Source organism: Cygnus atratus, chromosome 3, assembly GCF_013377495.2.
Source record: "Cygnus atratus isolate AKBS03 ecotype Queensland, Australia chromosome 3, CAtr_DNAZoo_HiC_assembly, whole genome shotgun sequence".
Taxonomy (NCBI): domain Eukaryota; kingdom Metazoa; phylum Chordata; class Aves; order Anseriformes; family Anatidae; genus Cygnus; species Cygnus atratus.
In genome coordinates, this window is record NC_066364.1 from 58,268,433 (window position 1) to 58,293,643 (window position 25,211).

General features: G+C 37.4%; 1 protein-coding gene across 2 annotated transcripts in view; it reads right to left on the reverse strand.

The window, feature by feature from the left end:
• Nucleotides 1-467: 467 nt before the first annotated feature.
• The window catches only part of ARHGAP18 (Rho GTPase activating protein 18), a 65,523-nt gene continuing 40,779 nt past the window's right edge, over nt 468-25,211 (reverse strand). Inside the window, exons 6-15 of one of the 2 annotated variants that reach the window (XM_035538987.2) lie at nt 23,544-23,709; nt 20,767-20,858; nt 19,959-20,036; nt 17,047-17,206; nt 14,436-14,518; nt 13,043-13,249; nt 12,071-12,217; nt 6,798-6,922; nt 5,504-5,565; nt 468-2,809 (exon numbers count right to left, since the gene is read on the reverse strand). In XM_035538987.2, coding sequence (XP_035394880.1) covers nt 2,718-2,809; nt 5,504-5,565; nt 6,798-6,922; nt 12,071-12,217; nt 13,043-13,249; nt 14,436-14,518; nt 17,047-17,206; nt 19,959-20,036; nt 20,767-20,858; nt 23,544-23,709 — 1,212 coding nt within the window. In that variant the 3' untranslated portion in view covers nt 468-2,717. The remainder of the gene's footprint in view (nt 2,810-5,503; nt 5,566-6,797; nt 6,923-12,070; nt 12,218-13,042; nt 13,250-14,435; nt 14,519-17,046; nt 17,207-19,958; nt 20,037-20,766; nt 20,859-23,543; nt 23,710-25,211) is intronic. The other variant, XM_050710033.1, reaches the window with a different exon arrangement.

A 25,211-nucleotide genomic window follows, 5' to 3' on the forward strand; every position in this document is an offset into this window, starting at 1 on the left:
GGGTATATTTTATTGAAGGCTTTCCAGAAACACCGGGCAGATGGCATCGGTGGGGACCACCGAGACCCCCCGCTCCAGCAGGGCCGCCCCGAGCAGGGCACCCAGGTGGCCTCCAGAGGTCTTGGAGGAGGGGAGCCCAGAGGCCACGGAGGTGGCAGGCAGCTGGGGGCCGGTGGCTCTTAATTCTTGGGTGCTGAAGGATAGAGAGACAGAGGTTTCAGTGGGCTCCCAGCAGGCAGCTGGTCCCTTGCCTCGCAAGGCGCTACCTCAGGGTGCTGGGCAGCCTGCACGGCCTGCTGTGGCCTTCACCCCAGGGCTGCGAGGCTGCTGTTAACATACCGAGCAGCGTCTCTCTTCACACACAAAACTACACCTGCAAAGATGTAAACTGTGAAACTGTGAAACTGTAACTGCCGCTTGGTGTCGTTTGTGTTTTGCATGCTAACATAATAAATGAGAAGAGAATTCAGAAGAAAAAAAAACATATTTAATTATAAAAGAGCTTTTTAAATTAAAAAAAGATAATGGCACCAAACCAGAAACAAAGTTATTTAAAAGATCGTAGCCAGCGGGCGGTTGTAATTTTATGCTGAAACTGTACAGCTGTTCTATCCTCTGCACTTTGCTCCTGCTTAAAATAACATCTAGCACTGCAGTACCAAGCAATCTTTTACAGAACTATAAAGAACACACATCATTTTTGTATTACATGACAAAACATACTCTATTTATTACATTAGATTCATAAATATTTACCTAAGTATTTCACCATTTCTCTGTCCCTTACGTTTAAAGAACAGCGAGTGTATTTTGTTCTATTGACAAAAATGATTTGTCTCATGGGGTTTGCCCATAATGGCACAGTGCAACAGCACGTAGGGGTACCTGACGAGATGGAGCAGCGGGGGCAGTACAGCCACATTAGAACAATTTCCGATTTCATTCATCCTGCATTTGAGAATCCTTCCCTACGTGCTCTCCCTATCAAGACAGCTGTCAAAAAACAATAAATACTTACACCCCCCAAATTGTTCGTATGCTGTGGATAACTAATCAGTAGGTGCCTAATTTTTTTTATGACCTTTCAGAGTTTTCTTTCACTGCTTGTACAGAAAATGGAGAGTTCCAGTGGTTACTTTGGGAACAACACAGGGCCCATATCCAAAGCTCAGCAGAAAGGCCCTTGATTCCTTTAATCAGCTTTGATCAAGAAAAAAAAAAAAATCTAATCCAGTCCTTGATTGTATGTAGAATATTCCTTAAGAGGTCAATATAATCGTGTGTGCATCGAAAGAAAATACTTAGTTCCTAAGCTATAATTTCACAGTAGTTATTTCAGGTAGTCAGCACACAGGTATGAGCACTTAAGCACTGGTGAGCTAGTTTTCAAATAAATTGTAAAGCGGTACACAGGTTAGTGAGCCCAAAGCATTGCTGTGGGACCTGGGCTCTGAAGCTACAGTCCACAGTTCTTCATGCTGCAGTAAGCCATGTCAGTCTATAATTCATTATCAGCGAATTCCACAGAGAGCTTTCAGTCCTTCCCTTGCAAAGAGAAGGATTTGCAATAGTTCATCGTTGGACTATTAATTTTTAAGTGGTTTAGACAGTATCAGTCAAGGAAATCAGGACTTGATTTCTAGCCTCATCTACGACAGCCCAGATGGTAGATAACATCCAAAAAGCCTATGTAAACTCCACAGTAGACCTTTACACAGATTTTGAGTGAAAGGTTTGGTGGTTTGCTAGCTATGAAACTGAGGCTACAGTTTCTCTCCACAGCTATTTTATTTGTTTTATTAATCCTGAAAGTTTTTATTTTGCTAGTAATCGGCAGGTTTTGGCAGTTCACAAAATGCTCTGCATTCTATCAGATGTCCTAAAAACCTGGAACCAGTTTATGCAACATGTCTGCATATCACTGCTGAAAAACCTAGAGGTCTTTCTAGTAGATGACAATATTCCAGCAAGGACACTGCCAAGAGTGGTAAGCTTCAAAATTACTCACCTTGTCATATGGTCCTATTAAAAAAATAGTATCAAGAATACAATCAACCAGAATAAGAATAAAAAACATTTAAAATATCTAGCAAAAAAAGCTGCATAGAAAGCATTTTCACAGTTGTTGTTTCTTGTGTTTTTTTTTTTTCTAAATAGTTTTTTTTTTCACCTAGAAAGTGAAAAAAATAGGATTTCCAAAGACAAAGTATATTGCATTGCAGGTTTTTCCTGTGAATTTCACACTTACTTGGGAAACAGTTTTAAATATTTTTAATACTGTACCATTCAGAAGTGCTGATCAGGATTTGGTTCTCCAGTGTAATAACACTGCAAAAACCTACATGAACACACACTTCTACACAGATTGTAGATCTCTAATATAAAGAGGTTAAGCATCTGTTTGAAAAATAAATTCTTCTGAAACAAAGCCTACCAGATGGGAGTATCATCAAGGTAGATTAGTGCCATTAAAATATTTAACTGACTTATTCTCATAACAAACGAGTGGGAAAACTGTGTTATCTCTGATATTTTTCTGTAAGTAAAAGTGAAAATTTACTGGTAATCACTGTTGGGTTTCCACCACCTTTTTTTTTCCACAAGGTAGGTTTCTATTAATACATATAATACAGTTGAATGTTGAAAGGATAAACTATCCCTTTAAAACATTCAGCATTAAAAGTCCACAGGTTGTTCTTTTGCCATTTGTTGTGAGCTTAACTCTGCTTAGATTTTATAACCCACTCAGCATTTGGGTTGAGCTGGTATAGGTCCTTCATGTAGGTATCATCATCAAGGCAACGTTCCCCTAGGAAAAAAAAAAAAAAAAAAAAAAAGATAGATGTGTGGTTACATTAGTATTAACAACAACACCAGGAAATTATTTTCAAAGTTGAGGCTTTGATCCATTTAGTTTTTTAAGCTGTCTCTGTGGTACTTAACAATGGATGACACAGCTAAAGCCTGGAAGTGATCTTATCCTTCCCATGTCTAGGGGAAGAAGTGGAGCAGAGATGTAGGGAGGAGGGAGGGAAGGAGAGCAGGGGCTGTCATTGGGGAAGCTGTAGGAAATTCAGCTTTGTGACACTGGGTCCAATTCTTCATGCAGACCAAGCGCATGGGAGCTCCCCTATGTGAAGGTTTTAAAAAAGGAAAGCAGGGTCCTGGTTCTCTTGTGGTTAATTCAAATTTGCATGGAAGCCCATTAAAATTTTAGGTTATTCTCCCTTTCTGAAATAGAAAGTTTGAGCAAGGTTTGTCCTTGCTAAGAAGGCGTTACTCCCCATCCTGCTCCTCTTGGTTAGCAATTCTGGATAGCACTTGCAATGGTTACTATCAAAGGAGGGAAAAGCAGTACAATGGTTTTGGTGCACTACAAGCAATTAATTTATGTCGAGTAGCTATGATGAAAACACCATATGCTGATCCATCAAGATCTGCTTACTCCTCCCATTCCCCCCCAGGCAAAGTATCATCTCATGCATTTGCAGATGTGCATCACAGCTCCTCTCCTACTCCACCGTCCAAGCGGTTGGCGTAAATGGCTTGCAGTCTCTTTAATGTGCCAGCCAGACGTTTTTGAAATATGTTCTCCTAAAGCAGGAGGCAAGCAGAGGTGCTACGCTGCAGCCAGGTCTGCCTGCCAGCTGTCTGGACTCCCTGCTCAGAGCAGGCAAGCCGGCAAGACTCCCTGCTTGAGTAGGCTCCCTCTGCTCCCTCTCCATCCCCTCTCAATGCCAGGCGGCAGCCTGTCCTCCCTCTGGCATTTTTATCCCAGCCTGTGTGCCATGTACCACCCATGCTCCTGGACCAGACTCCCAGTGGGAGCATAGGGACAGTGAGTTATCGTTTCTGTATTCAGTCCTGGTCACAAAGCAATAGCAGAAGTTCTGAGCAGTGCCTGGAAGCCCTACAGTGTACTGGGTACTCAAAAAAAAAAAAAAAGTCCAGAGACTTCATCAGCCCCATCTGTTAGGGGAAAGGAGGATGGTAGCATTGCTCATGTTGCAATTATGAGTGAAAGCACAGGAGTGTATTACGAGCCTGTCAAGTCTTCTCCCATTTCGGCTCCCTGTGCGTAAGTCAGTCCCATTGGGCAGAAGGAAAGAAATGGAAGATCAGGACAGCTGGTTTTACCTGTACAGCATGTAAAAATCAGGGAGTTTCTCTTATTTCAGCTGAGAATATTAATAAAGACTAGTATTTGTAAGATGTGATCAAAGTTAAAATTGTCTGTTAACGAGTCATTCAAACCAAGGAAGCATCTAAATTTTCTAACCTACTCCATAAAAAAAAAAAAAAAAAAAAATCTACAACTGGCCATATATTTGCCCCAAGAGACGGATAGTTTCCGTCACATGTTTAAAGTGATACTAGCTTGTTCCAGTTTCACAGGAGTTCTGTTGCAAAAACTTTTTCTAAAATGGTAACACCTCTATATAATAAAAAAGACAGTCCCCCTCCTTTAAAACAGTTGTATATCTGGGATCACAAGCTGCTTTAACAGGCATGGCAAATGTGTGTACATACTGGATATGCAAGAGAACAGATAATATGTTCATCTGGCATCCACATATCTTAGTAACTTATTTTTTGACTTCAGACTTAGTAAAAACCCTAAAACATATCTTCTGTAGGGAAAGTAGGAAAGTGTTATTTTTAATTTACATTTAAATTTTTCAGTTTAGAAAAATTGATTTAAAGTAGTGGATAGATAAAAGGGAAGAATGCTAAAAACAGCAATTATATACAGGATTTTAAATTGCAGAGTACAGAAGTACTGGGTATTCATGGAATTTTAAAGCTTCAAATAGTTTAAAAGGCCATGCTTCAAAAGGAAAAAGCAAATGTAAGATGTTCAATACAATACAGAAGTCCAGTACAGAAGTGTTTTCTAGTTTTTTGGTTTGTTTTCTCAATATATGAAAAATACTGTGATTGGGAACTGATTCCTAGTTTAAAAGTACTTTTGCATTCATCAAAGAAAATTTTAGATCTGCATCCAAAATCATCCTTTGGACTTAACCTTGCTGATCTGCTATTTGCTTTAATCAATGGTTACACAGAGCAGGATAGACTAACCGTCTTTCATCACTAGGTCACTTTTCTGTTTCAGTGGTTATTTCCCTGTAGGAACCTGCAAGCAAAACTCTAATGCAAAGCATGAAGGGCTGTAAGTTCATTTATTATGCCTCAATACAAAGAGATGAAGAAGATGAACTTCAAGCACCTTTCTATTCAACCTTTTTATGCTTCTTCATTGTACATACGTACCAGGAACACCTGTAACAGCAGCCGTCTTCCTCTAGGAGAGATAATAATGTACTACTAATATGATGATCATATCACCTTTTCTGCTTCCTTCTCCCCAAGGTTAACTTTCTGTCTCAGTGTCAGGGAGAATTAGGGATGTGAATAAATGCAATCACTCAATGAAAGTGCATGGACAAAGCGCCAAGCAATCCTATTATAGCAAGAGAAGTTGTTCAGAAGCCATCCTTACCAATATTTCCTCCTATTTCATAAAGAAAGACCTCTTCTTTCTTGAGTGTTTGAACATTTCCACTGTCAGGAACAGAAAACACTGATTAACTGTATTGCAAAAGAGCATGTACACTAACCACTGAGACACGTCTGGGAGAAGTTATGCTAATTAAGATTAGCAGTGGACCAGTTGTAAACCCTTTGTGTTTATACTCATTTACTGATACAGTAAGTGAACAAGAATACCCTTGCATGCCAGTGCAAATGAATAGTCCTGCAAGTGAGCAATAAACTACAGAAAAGGTATAACAAGATAGGCATGAAGAAACTGTGGATTTTTGAAAAGCATTCCATTGTTATTAGCAAGCAGCCTGATATTTACCCTCTAATTTTTCTTTCACTGCTGCTGCAAAAATAAGTACTCCCCTTACACAGTTCACATTTCTGAAAAAGCCAAGTGGTTGGGTAGGGGAAACCACATTCTTGCTGTTTATAATTTTGCTGCAGCTAAAAGCAATAAAAAAACAGACAGTGGAAGAATAAAGTCCCCAAATTATCAAGAGATTTTATTTTTCTCACTGCTTAACTGTAATAATATATGCTATGGTGCAGCCAGAAAATAACTTTCTGTCAAAAGTTTAAGCCCCTGTAAACATCATTTAGGAAAAAGTGGCTTCTTGATCTCAACCAGAGCATCATGTTATTCCTTTAGCATGAATAGTTATATATGATGCACGTGTGTTAATTTTTTTAAGTCTATTCTGATTTCTTATTATGCCCATATATATATATATGGGCATATATATATATATATATATAAAGTAGATGTAAAAGCTTGATTAAAACTTCTCTCTTTCTAAATGGATTTGGATGACTTAAATGTAGCTTTCCTTTTAAATCAATGCACAAGCAACATTTTCACATATTTATATTCCAAAACCTATAATACAGTTATATATGAATGGATTTTTAATTAAATGCTTTCTTTCTCTTTTTCTCATTTCTTTCTTTGACTTCTCTTCTTGGAGATCCTTCCTTCTTCCCAGAAAGTTACAAACGTATTCCTGACCCATCAGACTAAATAGCAGTTAATTTTCTACTAACAGCACTCATGCATTCCTGAAGGCTTCATGAGCTTTAGTGGTATTAGAAACACTAGGTTAATTCCTCGCGCATTTATTCTAACAGGATAAATTTGACCTTAAGATTCATGAACTCATTTGGATTCAAACTGTTTTAAAACTTTTTTCTTGATAGAAAATATGAAAATCCACTTTTCCTGACAAGTTAAGAAAATAAAAATGTGTTTGTACCTTTTCTGGCTGAGAAACCTGGCTACTATATCACTGGCTTTCAGTTCTTCTGTCAGCTGTATTGCCATGGAAACTTTCGAAAGATGAGGCGCTTGCACCCGTATCACTCCCTGAGGAACATCAGCCTGTAAAGCAATAATGGTGTTGGAACAAAGCTGCTAGCAGCTGGCTTTGATGAGTTTCTCAAAATACAGTATGGAATAAGTAACAGTACAGTGCTCTGTAAGTGCACTCCACTACTGTCTACTGCACTTCGCTGCAGAAATATGAGAACTACACAGAAATTCAGTAAATTACACCAGAACTTCAAATCTCTTTTTAACAGCAGGAAGAATTTTAGAACAAAAGAACAGTAGTATTTAATTATTTTTCAAAGATGTTAATAACAATAACAATTACCACTCTATTAAGAACACTCTAGGGTATGATAAGAAGCACATGAGATTGATATGGAAGATGCTTGCTGTAGGCATGAATGCCAGGCAACTCCTCCATACCACCGCTATGAAAACTTCCAGAAGAAACCTTTCCCTTTTCATTTAAATTGATCTTCATGGAGGAAAAGAAAAAAAAATCGCAAAGTATTCATGGGTCATTCTACTTTAAATGATTCCTCTTTTCAGGAAGTATAATTTCCTTTTAAAACAGGTATTCACTACAGCAGCTTTCTATCTCTATTTTTTTTATTCTCCAGAATATATTCAGCTAGCCAACCTGCAGGTCTGACTACAGAATGGATTTGTATTTTATTTCAACTCAAAAATAGCTGATGATGAATATCAATCATATTACTTACAGAGAAAGAGGGCTCCAAAGGATGTTTTTTTCTGTTCAACTTACAGTACATGCAATTGAAGTTACAGAAGGCATAATTTATTGTGAATAAGGTCCTAATTTCTGTTCCTGAAAATCTTAAGGTAATTTTTCTATCCGCATTACATTACCATTTACCAGAATGTATTCATTTTGATAGGAAAATAAATGTAAGACTATCAGTAGCCAAGGTTGATTATGACAGTTCATTCTCTTCTTTTTTTTCCCCACTGTTTACTGCAATTTTAAGGCTGAACATTTATTCTTCCAAAATCAATGAACAAATCTGGGCACCTAGGAATCTAGAACAGTTTCTCTGAAACCATCTGAGCTAAACTAATAGAGAACAAGTATAAATGTGATCAGAATCAGAAGCACAGCTTCACAGCACAGCTTGAGAAAGGCTCATTAATATACATAGGTGATGTGCCATGGTAAGTAATTTTAACCAGACAATCCTTCTATATCTGGTCCTTTTACTATCAATTTTAAAAATAATAGACAGAATAACTATTTATGTCTAAATCATTAAGAATTACCAAACTGAGAATTTCATAATAAACATGCAATCAAAGATTCATAAGGCTGCAACTGATCTCAAAGAGCAATTCCCTATATCTATCTTTAAGGCCTCCACCTATGAAAATAATGGCTGTAGCTATTCACTAGAAAGCTAACTCCTGTTTAAACATCTTTTATCATTTTTCAAACTGTTGGGATCATACTTCCTGGCAAAAGGAAAGGAAACTTTCAAGGATGCAAAGGTTATTTAATAACTGGTCTTTCATCAAATTCAGCACAGTAAATTTTTTTCATTTTAGTACACAATTCTGTGTTAGTTTGTCTCAGTTCATTTTATGGAGACTTTTCAAACTTCAGCTGGATAAGTCTTTTTCTCTGTACAGCAGGCATATAGTAAGTATTTTAAAAAGCCTGCCTTGAGTGTATGAGAGACGGAACAAGAAATATCTAGAGAGCTGTAGCATTACGGTCACAGATCAAACAGAATAATTACTTTGTTTATTCAAACAGAATCATTATCAGCTCAGCTAATGAATGCATTTTGCCACTTTTACTACCTGCTTTTACAGAAGAACGCATGCGCAGCTGCACTGTATGTTCCTGGTGCCCAGCTATAGAAAGAACAGACACTAAGCATCCTCTAGCCCATTCATCACGCAAGTTGGTGCGACAGAAAAAGTGACCACAACCACCTAGGAGCTGACTTGCAGAAGGAATGTTCTCTGCATGGCATAGTTTAAAACATTCAAGATAGCATTTTTGGGGAAAGCTTGATCTATGTTTCACAAAAGAGCCACAGGTGCTTGGCTGTTGGATCTGGGGTGGGTCTCTTGTGGTCCATTTTGCATGATACACTTAGATATTCATCAGGCTAGACAAAGACAGGAATGAAGTGACTGCACAGATGATGGAATAGAACATATACCTATGAAATGTGCAAATGATACCAAGCAGGAATGGGGCACAAATGTTACGTAGAACAAATCTGGAATTCCAAATGAACTTGCTAAAGTCTGAAAGAACAGTGGCCAACAAATTCAGCAAAAGTTTATACCACGAAAATTCAAACATTATACAAACAAAATGGCTAAACGACTCATTGGTTATTCTAACTTGTATTAGAGAAGTCCAGTAGCATTGCATTGTGCCACTAACACGACTGCTATTTTGGAACAATAGTGACAGGAATATAGTGACAGACGGTATAAATCTGGCTATGCTAGTAGTTAAGTACCTAGTCCCGAGAGCATCTTTCCTTGCCTGGCCTAGGGCACTACGCACACCAACAGCAACATAAAGACTTGCTCCCTAACACAAATATGGACCGTAGAGCTGTATGTGTAGGTGCTCTGAAAAGCAATCAGCCTTCATGAGCCCCATTAACTGCTCTTAGCGCTGTACAGAGATTTTGCCCCAAATCTGCTCCCCTTGCACAGTAATTTTTGTTTAACCTCTGTCTTAAAAAGGGAAATGTGATTGAGTGAAAGGCCTCATCAGAGATAAGATGAAATTTTATCCTTTACACAGATTACCAAGTGAACTGACTGTCATTGAGAATGCCGATACTGTGATATTTCTGAACATTATGTAAGTGACACAAGCTCTGGCTATCTATGTTTAACTACATGCGGTACCATAGCATGTGGTAGAAAACAGCAACTTTCACTTAGTTTTTATTCAGCTGCAAGCAGGATGATTAAATTTTAAAAGTTACAAACAGCTTTCTCTGGAGCGGTGATCCACCACAAGTTTAAGTACTTCACTTGCCAACTAATAGTGGAGTTCAGTTCACAAACTGCACAGTTAAATCTCCTCAATTTCAAATTAAGTCGATTCAAATTGAAAATTGAAAAAAAAAGAAGTGTGTTTTGTTTTGTTTTCTTAAAGAACTGAGTTAATTTTAGCTATATGGAAAAACGTATAAAAGTCATTACAATGAAGCCATATCATATTTGGGAATATGATTTTAAGAGTACTTGTTTGCAGGCACCCAAGTTACGGAATGCTTTGAATAAGAATGAAGGATTTCAGAAAAAATCTACCATTTAGTTTTGCAGGGAATCCCCAGAGATTTCTAGGGCTTAAAGAAAATTCTTTAAAAGCAACTTTACATTTATGTTTGGGGATGAAGTTTGGGTAAGTATTGCATGACATTCCAGTCTTAGCTCTCTAGTGGATTAAAAAGGCATATTTTACTACCAAAATCAACAGCACTGAATTATAAAAAATCCTCTGAGGATTGCAAAAGCACTTGCCTATTTCAGTGTATTTGCTGTTATTTCCATGTTGAACAGGGGATGGCAGCATTTCTTTAAGTGTCAGCTCATGTTAATTCAACTGAATTGTATTCAAAGAATCCTCTTTTTATTAGACAGCATAAAACAAATGTCAATATTTAATTAGCTTTATTTTAAAATTGTAGATAATAGCAGATTCTGTGTATAGATTCCTTCAAATATATTCAAATAAATATGAAAGTATGGCTAGGTATCACCCAAGGAATTAATTCATTTTGGACATTTAACGATGTGTCAAATACTGCATACAAAAGGAACCTCATTTAGGTATAGACAGGATGTAGGTATATGGTTCTAGCAGATGTCGGCTGCAAATAGGGATCCATCTTTTTGCAGATTCAACAAAAAAAAGAAAGAAAAAAGAAACGGTATACTTATAGAATCAAACCAGGCAGATATGGCAGATATTATAATATATTCACCGTATTCTATTTTTTATCTTAATATGATGTTAACAAACTGTGCTTTTAGCAGAATATGACAACCTTTTATTTATTTATTTATTTTTTAATAAGAGTTTGCCATGCACATGCTTGATAAGAGAAAGATTCTGACCAATGCATTTTTACAAGCTACCACAAGATGTCTCTAATTCACCGGAATCTTCAATATGATCTCAACCCATAAAACGGTACTTTCATAGCAACTTAATCCAGTAAGTATTCAGTATGTTATGGGGTCACATATATTTGATGCTATCTGTACATGTATTTAAAATATTGGAAAAATGTATTTCAAATGCATTATAATTTAGATGCTATTCTGTATAGTCTAATAAGCTTTATCACTTGTAATTATTAACTTCATTAAAATTGTAAATAAAAAGCAATTTCAAAATGCATGAGACATATTTTTGAAAAGTCAGCGGGAGGAGCTCAATTAAAATACTTCTAAAGTAAAGGAAAATAATGACACTATATTGCCAAGGAACTTTTTTTGGCCTTTTTAAGAGTTATGAAGAGTGCTACATGCCTTGACATCACTAGCAGTAGTCACTTACTGAACTAAAGGCTGTATTCACAGGGATAAGTTGGGAGTGGACACTTGGACAATAGCTAATTAAGAAGCAGTTTATCAGTTTTCACATTTGTTTTGTCTTTTGTTGTTGGTAATGGTTTTGTCTGGTTTTGCTTGTTGGTTTTATTTTGGGGGGATAGAGGGAGGGGAGAAGGGGAGAGCTACTGTGCATGCTATAGCATGCTTCACGTTACCAGGAATACTTAAATTCATTGAGACAGAGCTCAGTGGTGTGGGAGCTCCTATAGGCATGAGAATTAAATACTAGCTTAGTTTCCAAACACTGTTAAATAAGAAATACTGCAACCTAGTAGAGAGTTTGTGTTTTGTTCTCTCTACAAATACTGACCTAACCTACTACTGTTTCAGATGCCCGAATTGAAATGATCTATGGGATATCATTTTTCAAAATAGAAATATTTTGAAAAATAGGGAGAAAAAATAAACAGCCCAACCTTCCAAATGTGTCATTCTGGTAACCCATAACTATAAAACCCATAAAGTAACCTGCTATTTATTGAAACTCTCTGATAAATAAATGCAGATATCCTCTCAGCTATGGCCACTTTTTCACTAGAGATGGTAATCTTATTAATATAGTATTTCAGATATATGTTTCCTTACATCGTTAGGGACCTTGTCCTGTTTCTCATGCTTTTCGCGGTCATAAGCCATCTTTTTCAGCAGTTTCTTCATAGCTTTGTCTTTTTTCTCCTTCTTTTGGCTTTCGGCATTTTGTTTTCTCACTTGGTTAACAAGAAACTTGGGAATCTAGATGAATATAGATAGTAAGTATGAATATATACATCACTTCCATAAATAACTTATCAAACATTGTAAATTTACAGATTGTTAAGTAGAACTGGAAAAAAATATCTATTTCCAGTAGAAATTAGATTCAAATAATATGAAGTTTTGAAACAATTTAAAAAAACGCTACATTTGTGATATTATATTCGATTCAGTAAGCTCTCAGAGGAAGAGAGTTGGAATCATACAGTGTTTTTACTCTCCTCAGCAAAAAAAAATAAAAAAATTACTCAGCACATTTTACATTGTCTGTGCCATGGCGGTAGTAACTATTCCACATTTGCAGCAAAAGTCAAGATTGTTTAAAGTTCCTGATGGACAGCAAAGCTTGAAGTTCTCCAGTCTGTCTAAGTGAGAGCTTTGCTTGAGAACCATGACACAAGTTCATGTTTTTATCAAAGCATGTTTTATATAATACAAAGTCTGGCCCAAAAGAGAAATGGACTAAAACACCATGTGTGCTATGAATATCTCTAAGCAGAAAAGAATAAATTCCTTGTAACAATGCCTACCAATAGGCCAAATACAAGGATTCCCCAAGGACTTATTTTTGAGTTCACTTATGGTACATACTAAATACTAAAACTCTGACCGTCAGACCTTAACTCCAACACAATATGTAAATATGATTCTGTTTCACTCCTATCTTGCTACCTATAAGCAAGGCCCCAGCTGGATGGGGCTCATCTTTCTTTAAATCATGGAAATAAGTTCACTTTACTTCTTTGTTCAGATGCCTTGTTTGTGAAATTTATGTATTTTTTCCCCCCTTAGGAATACACTTACTGTCCAGAGGAGTTTTTGGTGTTGAATCATAAAGCGCATGACATTTGCTGTTCCAGCAGCCATAACAAACTCGCTTTGTTCAATAGTCTTTGAGCCAAACCCATGAAATGTGAAAAGGTTTGGGGCCATCACCATTGCAACATTGTTTAGCGTCATTTTATTTTTGTCTCGATGATCAATTACCCTTTGGAGGAATTCAAGCAGTACCTGAAATTACAGCAGAACTTAAAGCTCAACTTTGCACAAGAAAAAGTTAGAGTGAAACATGATGCTACATATTCTTGGAAAAATCTATTTATACCTAATAAAACTACATTAAAGCAATTAGAATAAGAATTGTGGATATGTTCCTTCACAAGACTGCAATGCAAGTTTTCTTTAAGTAATGAAGTAAATAATTCTTGTTAATTTTGTGGATAACATTTTTCAAAAACATTCAAGCGACTTTGAAGTTCTGTAGAGTAAGACACTTCTTATGTAGGTGCGTAAGTATCATCACACAGATACTTTTGAAAACACTACTATTGGCTTTTCTTAAATAGAAAGTGAACACAATAATGCCAGCTGTCATGGAAACATGGAATAGCTAGTTCTGTAAGGTACACAACTCATGAGTAAACCACACTGCATTGTGAATGAGAGGTAGCCAGTTACAAACCATCAGTCTTCAATTAAGTCGGTTCCAGATATTTGTAACTCAAGTCAGGAACCCTCCTGAGTGCTTCCACACAGCAAATAACTCAAAAAGGAAGCTATGTTTAAACAATAAGAACTAATAGGTTTTTTTTGGCTATAGTAGAAGATACTCTGCATTCCATACAAATCCTGCAAATTCATTTTTCATTGTAGCAAAATAGTAAGCATATTCTGAAAAAGATGGCTGGCTTTGCTACAAAAGGACAAGCCCAAGTTGGATGTTTCCAAGAGTGATGTACTGCATGTATCAATAGGAAGTGTAAATTTCTTGCTTATTGGGTTGAAGCACACAGCACGGGCAAAAGTGAAGAATGAAACAAAAGAGCTAAACCCATTTCATAAAAGCAAATGTTCATCCATAGTATTATAATACTTTTTTTTTTCATTGCAAATAATAACTGCTGCTGCTAAAATAAGGAAAAAAACTTGTAAGAGAAAAAGTCATTCACTGTGAGATGATTATTGCAATCCGGAAAAATTTCAAATCATACTTTTAAAGTCATTTGGGAGGAATTAGGGTCCTAAGTCATTTATATATTTTTTTTTAGTTCTGAGAAATAAATTTTAAAAAAAAGAATCATTAATTCCAGCATTAACTTTGAACTAAAAAGAAGGGTGCTAAAAGACAACATTGTTTGTAAAAATGGGTTCACAGAAACAGACAAAAGTGCAGGAAAAAAGCATTAGCAATTCTAACCTTCAGAGTGTCTCTGTTTGCTTCAGGTAGAAGGATAACCAAAAGATTCAAAGCTTGCAGCTGTTGTTTCTTCGTTGGAAGATCTGCCAGTGAAGCACATGAACCTCAGTATTTTAAAATTGTCATTTGTCCTCTTCAAACACCATGATTTTAAAGTGGAAACCTCTTGTAAAATGCTGAACGCATACATATGGCTTGTTGTGATAGTATGACAAAGGACTGGCAGATCCTTCTTTTCTAATAGTCATTTCCAAATGGTCTCGTATGATTCAGTTGCTGTATGACTCAACAATCTTCTGGCAGTCCTTTTTCGACGCCTTGTGATTCTTAATTTTGCAACATTATGAAGTAAAACTAGTCAGCTAATGGTTCCTCCCTTTTTAATCCTGTGCCCCAGCATACAACAGGGTATATTCAAAACTGCTGTCACAGTTTGTCTGACTGTCTAAACAGTTGCACCGTCTCCCAGGTCACCCCTGCAGAAGGAATACCACAGGTTGCTGAGTAAGGCAGGTCTCCAGTAACATGAGCAGCAGTAGCTGCAGTGGCAAACCAGTGGGGATAAAGACAATAGCAGACAAGCTTAACACATATCTGCAGCAGTAAATGTCATACTAAACGTGGCAAGCTTTAAGTAAAGAAAAGTGCCATCGGTTCTGCCATCTACCCAACTGCTAGGTGGTGAGTCATTCAGCCAAGATGCTGGATGAGTGCATCCCTCAATTTCTCTGCGTCCTAGGAAAGTTCCCACATCCTACCAGCATGGAGCAGTGGAAAGCCCCAGCTCTCTCTGGTTTCTTATTGTGACAAACTTCCTCCTGTCATGCCTTAGGGAAAGTGCTCTGGCAAGTCTTCTCAGCAGATTCCTAACAATCAAGCCATACATAACGCAGGTGAAGAAGGGGGTACCTACACCTGACATAGTTTTATTACACTATTTCAAAGCTCAACAGGGCTGTTTTTGTGTATTCTAATGGGATTCCAACTGAACTGCTATTTCAAATACATTTCTTCCAAAGCTATTTGGGAGATACAGCCAAAAAAAAGTTCATCTATGAAACAAAAACCAGCTTGCTGACTACTTTCTACCATAGTAATAAAGTAGGGATATGAATAAATTAGTGGCAAATTATATAGTCATTTAAAACATACAAGCAGTGACAACAGTGTGCCTATGTGCTTAGAAAGACATACAATAAAAGTGAGGATTAAATTTAGTTCCAAAACCCCATGCCACAATGCTCAAAAAGCAATAAGAACCAACCTTTTCTTTGGAAATTAAGTTAAAATACAATTGCAAAACAATTAAAATTCATTACTTAAATCATGGTTTTCCATCTGTTTACCTAAATAACGTTTTACTTTTAGTTCTTTAAATTATTTAAATTAACAAAGTTGTTTAAATTAAGTTATTTAAAGTCTAACCACACTAATTAAATACTCTCTTGAAAAATCCTGTTTACTGTCACAAAGATGGCCCTTTTTCCTCTAACACCTTAATCTTACTGTATGCACACAATGGGCAGACAATTTAAACAATAGTAGGCTATGAAGTGTTATGTCTGTTTTATATCATATCCTTTGGCTCCGTGTATGTTGCACCCTGTTACCTAAGTATTTTCTGGATAAGTAAAACCACATAAGCCTTCAGACAGCTCAGGAGTGGCAAGCAGAAACCATCCTGGCTCCAATCAGTATCTGCTAAGTGGAACAACCTTGAGGAGCTGTTAGCTGCCAGCATCACTTGAAAACATTCTGGCCTGCTTTAATTTGCTGCTCATTGCTGCAAAATCAACACCACTATGTAACAGGCTTAAGCTCCAGCTCCTATGCACACCAACTGAATGGCCTGCGACCTTGAAAGGAGCTCTCAGACTGGAGAGTGAAACAGCCAACAGTTAAGACTGACTGCCTGTCCATGGGAATTCCCTGAAAATACCCTTAGAAATGAGCCATCATTCAGCCTACCAAAAGACAGGAATAGATTTGTCTCAAACCAACACTCCTGTGTTGGCTGGGGAGTTGACGTCTGTGGATCCTCACTCCACAAAGCTGCTTTCTTTCTATTACAACCAGTATGTTTACTGTCTTGGTGACCAGTTGGCAAGGAGGACATTTTCACAGGAACTTACTGATCTCAAGGGATCAGGGATGACCAGCAGTTCTGACAATTCTGGTCTAACTTTTCCTGTTGTAAATGGATAAAATATCCTCCATGACTACGTTAAACAGAATAAACTACCATTTGTTGGATTTTCTGCAGAACTATTGTATCTTTGCTATTGTTTTCTTTTGAAACAAATATCGTTTATAAACTGATACCATCTTAAATAATTTTCTTATAACTCATCTATAATAGTTCTAAAGACTATTAGAAGCATATCAGAAAATGACTGTGCTTTTTTATTTTATGTGTAAACTACTGAAGTAGATGTTTCATGAAAAATGGTATTTGTACATTAGCAAAAATGTACCCATCTTTTTGATGAGAAGTCCTATTTGTTCTTTTTTGGTTTCACAGAATATTAATGAAAATGCTGCTATGGCAAAGAAGCACTTCTCGGCACTGGTATCACTTCTTTGCAACTGAGACAGAAAGGACACTACTCACTCTGTACATCTTGGAAAGCTTTGAGATATTCCACAGTGAGGAGTGGCTGAGGCAGTTCACGGATGAAGAGTTTTAAAAGACTTGCTGCATCATGTTGCTTTACATTTTCCCAATTGAAAGTCCCTTCATAAAATTTTGCTTCCAGTTCTTGGCAAAGACTCTGAAAGGTAGTAGACACAGAGAGCACCGATAACATTCGTCTGCTGTAAGTTATACATTATACACATGGCAATATTTTCCTTACTTTGGAAGGGGAAAAAAAAAAGGGAATATCTGAAATATCACTTAACTCCAGCTGCCACCGATCTTTTGCTACAAAAAGATAAATTGGAGATCAGAAGCACTGAATGCAAACAAGTAGTAATAGGCAGCAGACTGCCAAACTATACAGGAAGAAATCCCATGGGCCTGCCTCGGGGCCATATGGAATATAAGAACCAGATACCATATTCATTCATGTAAGAGTTACGGCTTCTCCTCCTCCCCAGAAACATTAAGATGTGGCTGTCATACTCAACTATCCTGAAACTACATACCAAAGGATACTGATTTAATGTATGCATGACCATCTTCTTAGATAAATATGGCAATTATGCACACTGACACGCAGTTTCTTATCAAAACATATATTAAGGTGGGGCTGGTTCTCTTTTTAAAGTAAAGGGAAAAGATTAGGGTGACAGGATAGCTGGATGTCTTGCCATCTGTAGGGAACTCCATGCCTTTGGACCCATAGACCTTTGTCTAGTACTGGATGTCAAGTTCTCCATGGAAGGAGACTGCAAAATATGCTGTTAAGAAGCAGAATAAACAGCACTGATAGTCTCAATGACGCCTTGTAAACCCTGCCCTCGTGACAGTGCTACAACTGAGCTTCTAGAGATGTTAAGCATGGGAACACGGCAATGACTGAGCTGTTCTTAGTCCCCACATAAGCATCAGTCCCGTTGCACGCACTTCATTTGTTTCCCAGTCTGGCAGAGCAGGAATCGGCCTTGGAATCCCTGTCCCAGTGAGGCCAGTGGCCCTGCAGGCACCTCTCAGCAAGCATCTCCCTTCTTAGTGCCTAAGTTCTTCCAGACAGAGAACAAGACACTTACTTGTTTTGCAAAGAATGTGAGACAAAGTGAGGGAAAATGCTATGGAAGAATGTGGCCTTAATTATTTATCTGGACAAGAAGGGCACATTGGATAGAGAGTACTAGATACATTTTTAAGATACTGTTCTCACTGAATTTAACTTTGAATGGAAAATGGATCTATTTCCTAAGAAAATGTGGACACTGAGACTGACGTGAAAATTGGATGTTCTCAACTGTCTTCAGGGAAGATCTTCTGTCTCCAGGGATTACATAGGAGGTTCAAGAGTACTAAGATACTAACTCTGATGTCTAAAGTCAAGTGGGTATCATTTCCTTCCCATCAACAAAAGCAAGCTTTAGAAATGAAGATGAAAATTTTCCCTCTGAGCCTCTCCAGCTCTTCCACCCACATTTAGACTAAATCACCATGGCTAATGTAGAATTAAACTACTAGATGAAATGAATTGTTTTATCGGAGAGGCAAGAGCAGAAATGTTAACTATGCATCCTAATGGACCAACTCTAAGGTTTTACAGTAAATGTATTCAACTATAGGGTATTGTAAATATGCAATATATTTTCTTAATTAGAACTCTAAAATCTATAGAGTAAGATAGTGATTTTTTTTCTTCATATTATCTGCACCATTTTGTGAAGATACATAAGAAGGAATATTTTTTTGTACAGGAGAAAAATGTTTAGTAAAATTAGAGAGAACATTGGTCCTTCAGTATGCCAAATTCTTTGTTTTCCTATAAAGTTTTCCATTTAAATAAGTAAAAGAATGTAACACCTTTACTAACAAAACAATTACTTAATTCAAAGAAGCAAATTCTGCAAATAAATAAGCAAAAAAATAATGAAAGTCAAATAGTTAATGATCCTCTGCCTGGGAAATTGTATTAAACTGATAAAGATCAAAGAATAAATAAATAAACAAAATCTTTCCAAAATCATTCCAGTATGCAGAACTGATGAAGAGTGGAAAATAAAGAATGAAGGAAACTTGTAAAAAAAAACCTCATAGTTACTGGTAAATAAACAAAGCCAGTTTCCATAATATTCCCTTCTTTTCAGTTGTTTCTAATGAACCAGCTGCTGGACAAAGTTTGACATGACAGAGGCTGGCAGATGTCTTCAGACAGCTGAATCCACTTAAATTATCCTTTCTATTTAGCATTTAAAACCAGTGCAGACCATCTTTTTAACACATTGACTCTTGGTGTGAATCATACTGTGTATTTAGTTTCCTGCATTAAGGCAAATACTGGGGAAGAGCCTGTGTGTAATTGGCACTCACTCTGCAAAGTGTCAGTGTGAACGGACGTGCCTAACAAGATTGCGCTTAGAGAGCTGAGCAGTTATATTGCTGTTCATAAAAATAAATCTGAGGGGTTCTTCAGTGCATGTTGGCTGCCTTGCCCTGTAACACGGGTTAAGTCTAGCTATTAAAGCAGGCTCACAATGCCAGAAAAAAGCTTTCTCCTGGGGTTGAAAGACTGTGTATGAACTGTTCAGATGATTAAGCTAGTTCAGGGAAAAAGCAAGAGGCTGGAAAGCTTGTGCCAAGAATTAATGAGATTTTGGCACAACTGAATTTGAAACATAGCCTTGACTCTGCTTCCAACTTGAACTCTCCCCAAAACTACACTGGATCAAACCATCAGCTTCCTGGCTAATATAACCCAGTTTTCTTTCTGAAGAGATTTTGCTTTCTGTTTTTGAAGATTTTAATAAGAACCTGGCATTAAAATATATTTTCATGACTAAATAAAATCACTGAGTGCAGATAAGCTTTTGAAGGTGCTGAGAATCCATGCAATGCTTTACCTTTACTCTTGTTGCAACTCCTGGTATTCGAAGAAGTCCTTCTGTTTCCAGAGTTGTCTCTTCTATCTGGGAAATCAACTGTCAAACACAAACCAAACTGCATAAATGAAGATGTCAATTAAAAATTACTCATAGATAGTTCTAATATATGGGAATCTTTATGTACTCATGTGTGTGTGTGTACAAACATATATTACATGTAGGCACACAAACACAGTTTAGAAATGGATTAGAGTTGTTGTAGATGTAGAATAAAACCTTTAATATGGCTCTCGGCTCATGCATTTTGTGAACACAATTAAAGAGTTTGTCTATTTAATTAAAAAAGAAAACTGTATTGTCTACAGACCTCCTTCAGAGACTGAAGCAGTTTTTTTCCAAAACTACTCAGGCTTCAAAAATAAATCCCAACTACTACCCCTGTTAAAATGTTGATTCAAAATAATTACGGTAAAATTAGAGATACAGTACTAACTTTCTCACACATACTCTTCTTTACAACTTTAACAGAGAAGATCTAAGTACTTTTACTTAGTACTAAGATCTAAGTATGCTGGAACACACCAGTAATCACTCATAATGCTCATAAATTGGAGAGCAATTGCAACAAAAAGCAAGCTCAATTCATTTAAGTCAAAACATGCAAAACATCACATTTACTAAATTAGTAAATAAAGCTGCAAATGAAAGTTAAAATAACTTTGACTGGAGAAAGCTTTGCTACAGGGAGCAAATAAATTCAGGACAAAATGTTATTTGATTGTCATTTGCAGGTATGGAACAAGTTGACTTGTTTGTGCCTATTTACCTTTTGAAAAATCAGCGGGATCTTGGTGCCTGGCACCTTCTTCTGATCCTGTTCCAGTAAAACTGACAGTGGGACACCAAACAAGCCAGAGTCTGAAGAAGAAAGCAAAAGAAACTGAGATATTATCCTTATCTGTTCCAACACATGAGGTAGTGGCATAAAACTGTATTTTTGAATTGATAATCCTATTCATTCAGAGCTATTGACCTTTTGTTCAAAGTGTTTAAATGTCTTTGACAATCAAGTTATTACACAAAACATTGTGGCTAAAGTGACTCATTCATCTCTTCCTTCAACCATAAATTAGGATTCTTCTGTTTGGACTTCAAAGTACCATCCATATATTCTGCAGTACAGTGAAGTAAATTGCATACATGAACCATCTGCATGGTTCTGGTTTGTAGAATGGTTGTAATGATGAACATGGAATGCAGATCTTCACCATTCAGTGCAAGTTATTATAGTCAAGATGCAAAAGGCATGAGTAAAATATCAAAAAATTTGGCTGGTAAAATTAAACATGTAGTTATTACCTAGAGTTACTCTCAATACCTCCCTACAACCGTTTCAAAGAAGCACTTTTCAACCCTTCAAGTGTTGTGGTTTTTTTTTCAACATCTTGTTGAAATTGTTTTTCCAGTTGTTGAAAAGCAAAAGTACCGTTAAATCTGGGTTGGAAAATGGCCTTTACAAGGTGCTAAGGTAGCACAAATAAAAAATAAAATGAAACCTAGTCTCAGTTAATCTAGCCTTGATGCAAAACTAGCCTTAGTCTTGAAATAAATGGGACACCCATTTGATTATGGCCCAGCTGAATAGAAGAGAATGACTTCAGAAACACTGCTATACCAGCAACTACTAACCCAAAGTCGGTTGCCAAAGAACTCTGTCACAAGTACTGATAACTGCTGCATGTGCCATTTTTCCAAAACGGCATATAACATTACATGTACCTAAAAGCTCCTGCGTGGTATGATGCCATGCCAATATTGAACACAGAACAGCTGTAATTACTAAAAAGATGTCAGCCCTTGAGGGAATGTGACATATATATCTAAGAAACATAATCTGAAGTGCCAAATCAGGGAGTTCTTGTATCTCTAGCAGAATAAAAAGTCTACCAATACAGTATGTAGGCTCATACATAGACCAAATAGCCATACCCAATAGTTTTTATCATCTTGACAATCCTGTCGATACAGTTTCTATTGAGATGAAGTTGGAGAGCAAACTGTAGGAGGCCAATGAAAAGGCCAAGTTGGCAACAGCACAGCATTCCACAGAAGAATCATGTTTTCATCATCTTTATGTACACAAGCACAAAAGGGAACAGCCAATATATCCACCCTTGTACGAATCAATTAGCCAAACACTTCCTGAATGAAGAGGATGGGGACAGGTAGAGCAACAAGGCACTTAAAACATTACACTGCAAAAGCAGATTTGTAGGGGAGGAAGGCTGACATGTCACTGTCTTTTTCCTACACATTTTGGTAAGTCTAGCCTATCTTTTTAATTTGGGGAAAAACAGAGTTTTTAACCAATTCAGTACTCTTCATGACTGCCTGTCATTTAGATAATAATGCTATGAGTAAAACTCAATAAACAGTAAGATTTGGCAAGAAGAATTAATTAAAACTAAGACCCAAAATATAAGAAAATGTTTTGTCTCTTCCCTGTGTATTACTAATAGTACAAGCACTTCTGCGAGAAGGAAATACATTTAAGGGAACAATGTCTCATAGATGTGTCTGCATGTCGTTTGCATTTAAGAAATTATTTTCTACTACTGTAAAGCCCATACAGTATTCTGAAGAATCTATTGTACCTTGCTGCATAGCGCTCAGCCTCCTCAGTTGCTTTCAATTATTTAAACTGAGCTATTGCACTGTCACGTTCACTGAACCTTGAGAACAGGGTTTTGGCCAAAGCATGCTTGTGATTAACCAATAACACATTTCAAGCTCATGTAAAACATTTAGCAGAAGCCAGGAATACAGAAAACAAACAAAACACTGAAAATCTCTAGCATCTTTAAATTGGTTTCTAGCATCTAGCATCTAGTTTCTAGCATCTTTAAATTGGTGTATTAAGTTCCCAAGAAAAACACTGTGATTGTATCTATGCTTTATAGGCTTGTAGAACAAAATGACATGTTGCAACTGCCTCAAAATCCTCTGCAAAAGACCCAAACTTCCACTTGGTATGATGCCACTCAGAGCAAAAACTGCATTCTGGCCTTAGTAAACATCGGATGGGCATGGCTATGTGATACAGGGAAGTCTGTACCATACGTAACAGGAAAGCAGGTGACAAAGGCTCCCAGCATTTCTAGCCAAGGACAAGGAAAACAAGAAGGTTGGAGTGGCACAGTATCTGGCTTCATGAGAGCAGGAGAAGAATACCCACAAAGAACAAAACATATACTCTCCCAGCAAATATATGATCATACTAATTTCTGTGAAGCAATTCCTCCTGTATACCATGCTACTGAGAGCAAGGCCCCCCTTCCTCTCTCCTTGTTTATCTGCTCTGTATCTGGCCTCAGTTTTAACTTTATATAGAGAGCACAGTCCCCTAGCTAGAGTGACTTTGTGCATGAACTTGCCTAAAATGTGCCTTGAGTCAAGGTGTATAATTAAATGCTGTTCAGTATCTATGTTACTATTTATATATTAATATAAATTTTCTCCAGGAAAGTCATAAATAACCAGATACCTTTGTTTCACTGGATTAAAACAGACCAATTTGTTTCAGAATATGAAACTCTTACTCACCTTTGGTTTTGATTTTTGCAGCTTTTTGCTGCTTGAATTCTGTCCCAAGTATGTCATAGAGAGCAGTCAATTCAATCAGTGCTAAAGAATAGACTTTCTTCATGTCCTGAGGGGCAAGGTCACCAATCTTTGTGGTACCCGTTTTGTCCTTTGGCAGTCTGAAATTCTAAAAGCAGAGATTTGTAGCACAGTGAATAATCCAAGTCATAACAAATTATTTGGCTCTAAGGCTGTGCTGCCTTCAGGGCCCAACCTTTTCATTGTGAAGCCTACTGCTACTAACTGTGTCATGTAAGAATCCCACAAATAGCTTGCAAAGCAGACAATTGTAGAGTCATAGGAGGATTTAGGTTCCTAGTAACTTCTGGAGTTCATCTAATCCAACTACTCACTCAAGCAAGGCTAAATTCAAAGTCTGATCAGCTTGCTCAAAGTGTTGTCCAACTGAATTCTGAAAACCTCCAATAACAGAAATTCCGCAGACACCGTGGGCACCCATTTCAGTGCTTAACACACCCATGGGGACTTTTTCATTGCAGAACAGAATTTCTCTTCTTGCAGCTTATACCCATTGCCTCTTGTCATTTCACTGGGCTCCTCCAACAAGAGTTTGGCTTTGTCTTGCTTGTAAACTCCACCTACCCACCTTCTGCATCCTTTTGCAATTTATAGCAGTGGAAATAGCCATCCACGCACAATCCTATGCATGTACAATTGGGATAGAAATCCCCCTGCACGTATTCACAAAAAATAACACATTTGACTGCCATATGAATAAGAATAAAGGGCTTCCCTAATTAGGGAAGGGGGAACGTAATAATGGAGCATTTCTATTGCAATAAATACTCAGAAGCAGTAGTCAGACACCATTATAAATAAATGAGTTCATACCGGGCGGGGGGGGGGGGGGGGGGGGGGGGTAGCTGAGGGAGAACTGGAGGGAGAGAGAAAATGAGAGGGAAAGGAAGAGACCGAGCTCTATGAGCTAGGAAGCTCATAGAAGCTTTTTTAACTCCATCTTTCACCAGCAGCCTTCTAAGTAAGACAACTGCTTGTGCCTGACATTAGCAGATGCATGACTCAAAGCAGGAACATTGATAAGCCTTCCTCTCCATTTGGAAAGAACAAATATTGTACTCCAGAATGATTTTCTCATCCTGTACAGACCCAGTGATAGCACAGATGAATTGGTGGCTATGGTACATGGCTACAATGGTACATACTTAAACTGTACATAAACATAATTTACAAATTGTAGATATGTAGTCAGCCTCCTCCCTTGAGGTTTCATTGATTTGCACAAATATAAAAGTTTAAAAATAGCTGCCAATGATGAAGATGCAACAGACACAAATTGTAGATTTAAATGGGTAACTCCCTTCCTTTTCCTATCATATTGCTGCTCCTTTCCACCCAGAGAAGTTGTGGATGCCCCATCCCTAGAATTGTTAAAGGCCAGGTCAGATGGGCCTTTAGCAACTTGGTCTAGTGGGAGGTGTCCCTGCCCATGGCAGAGGGCTTGGAACTGGATGATCTTTAAGGTCCCTTCCAGCCCAAACCATTCTGTGAGTCTATGATTATATGTAGTCCATGACTGTATGTAGTACACACACACACACACATATATGTATACAGAAGTAAACTAGACTGTAGCTCTCACTTCCTTGT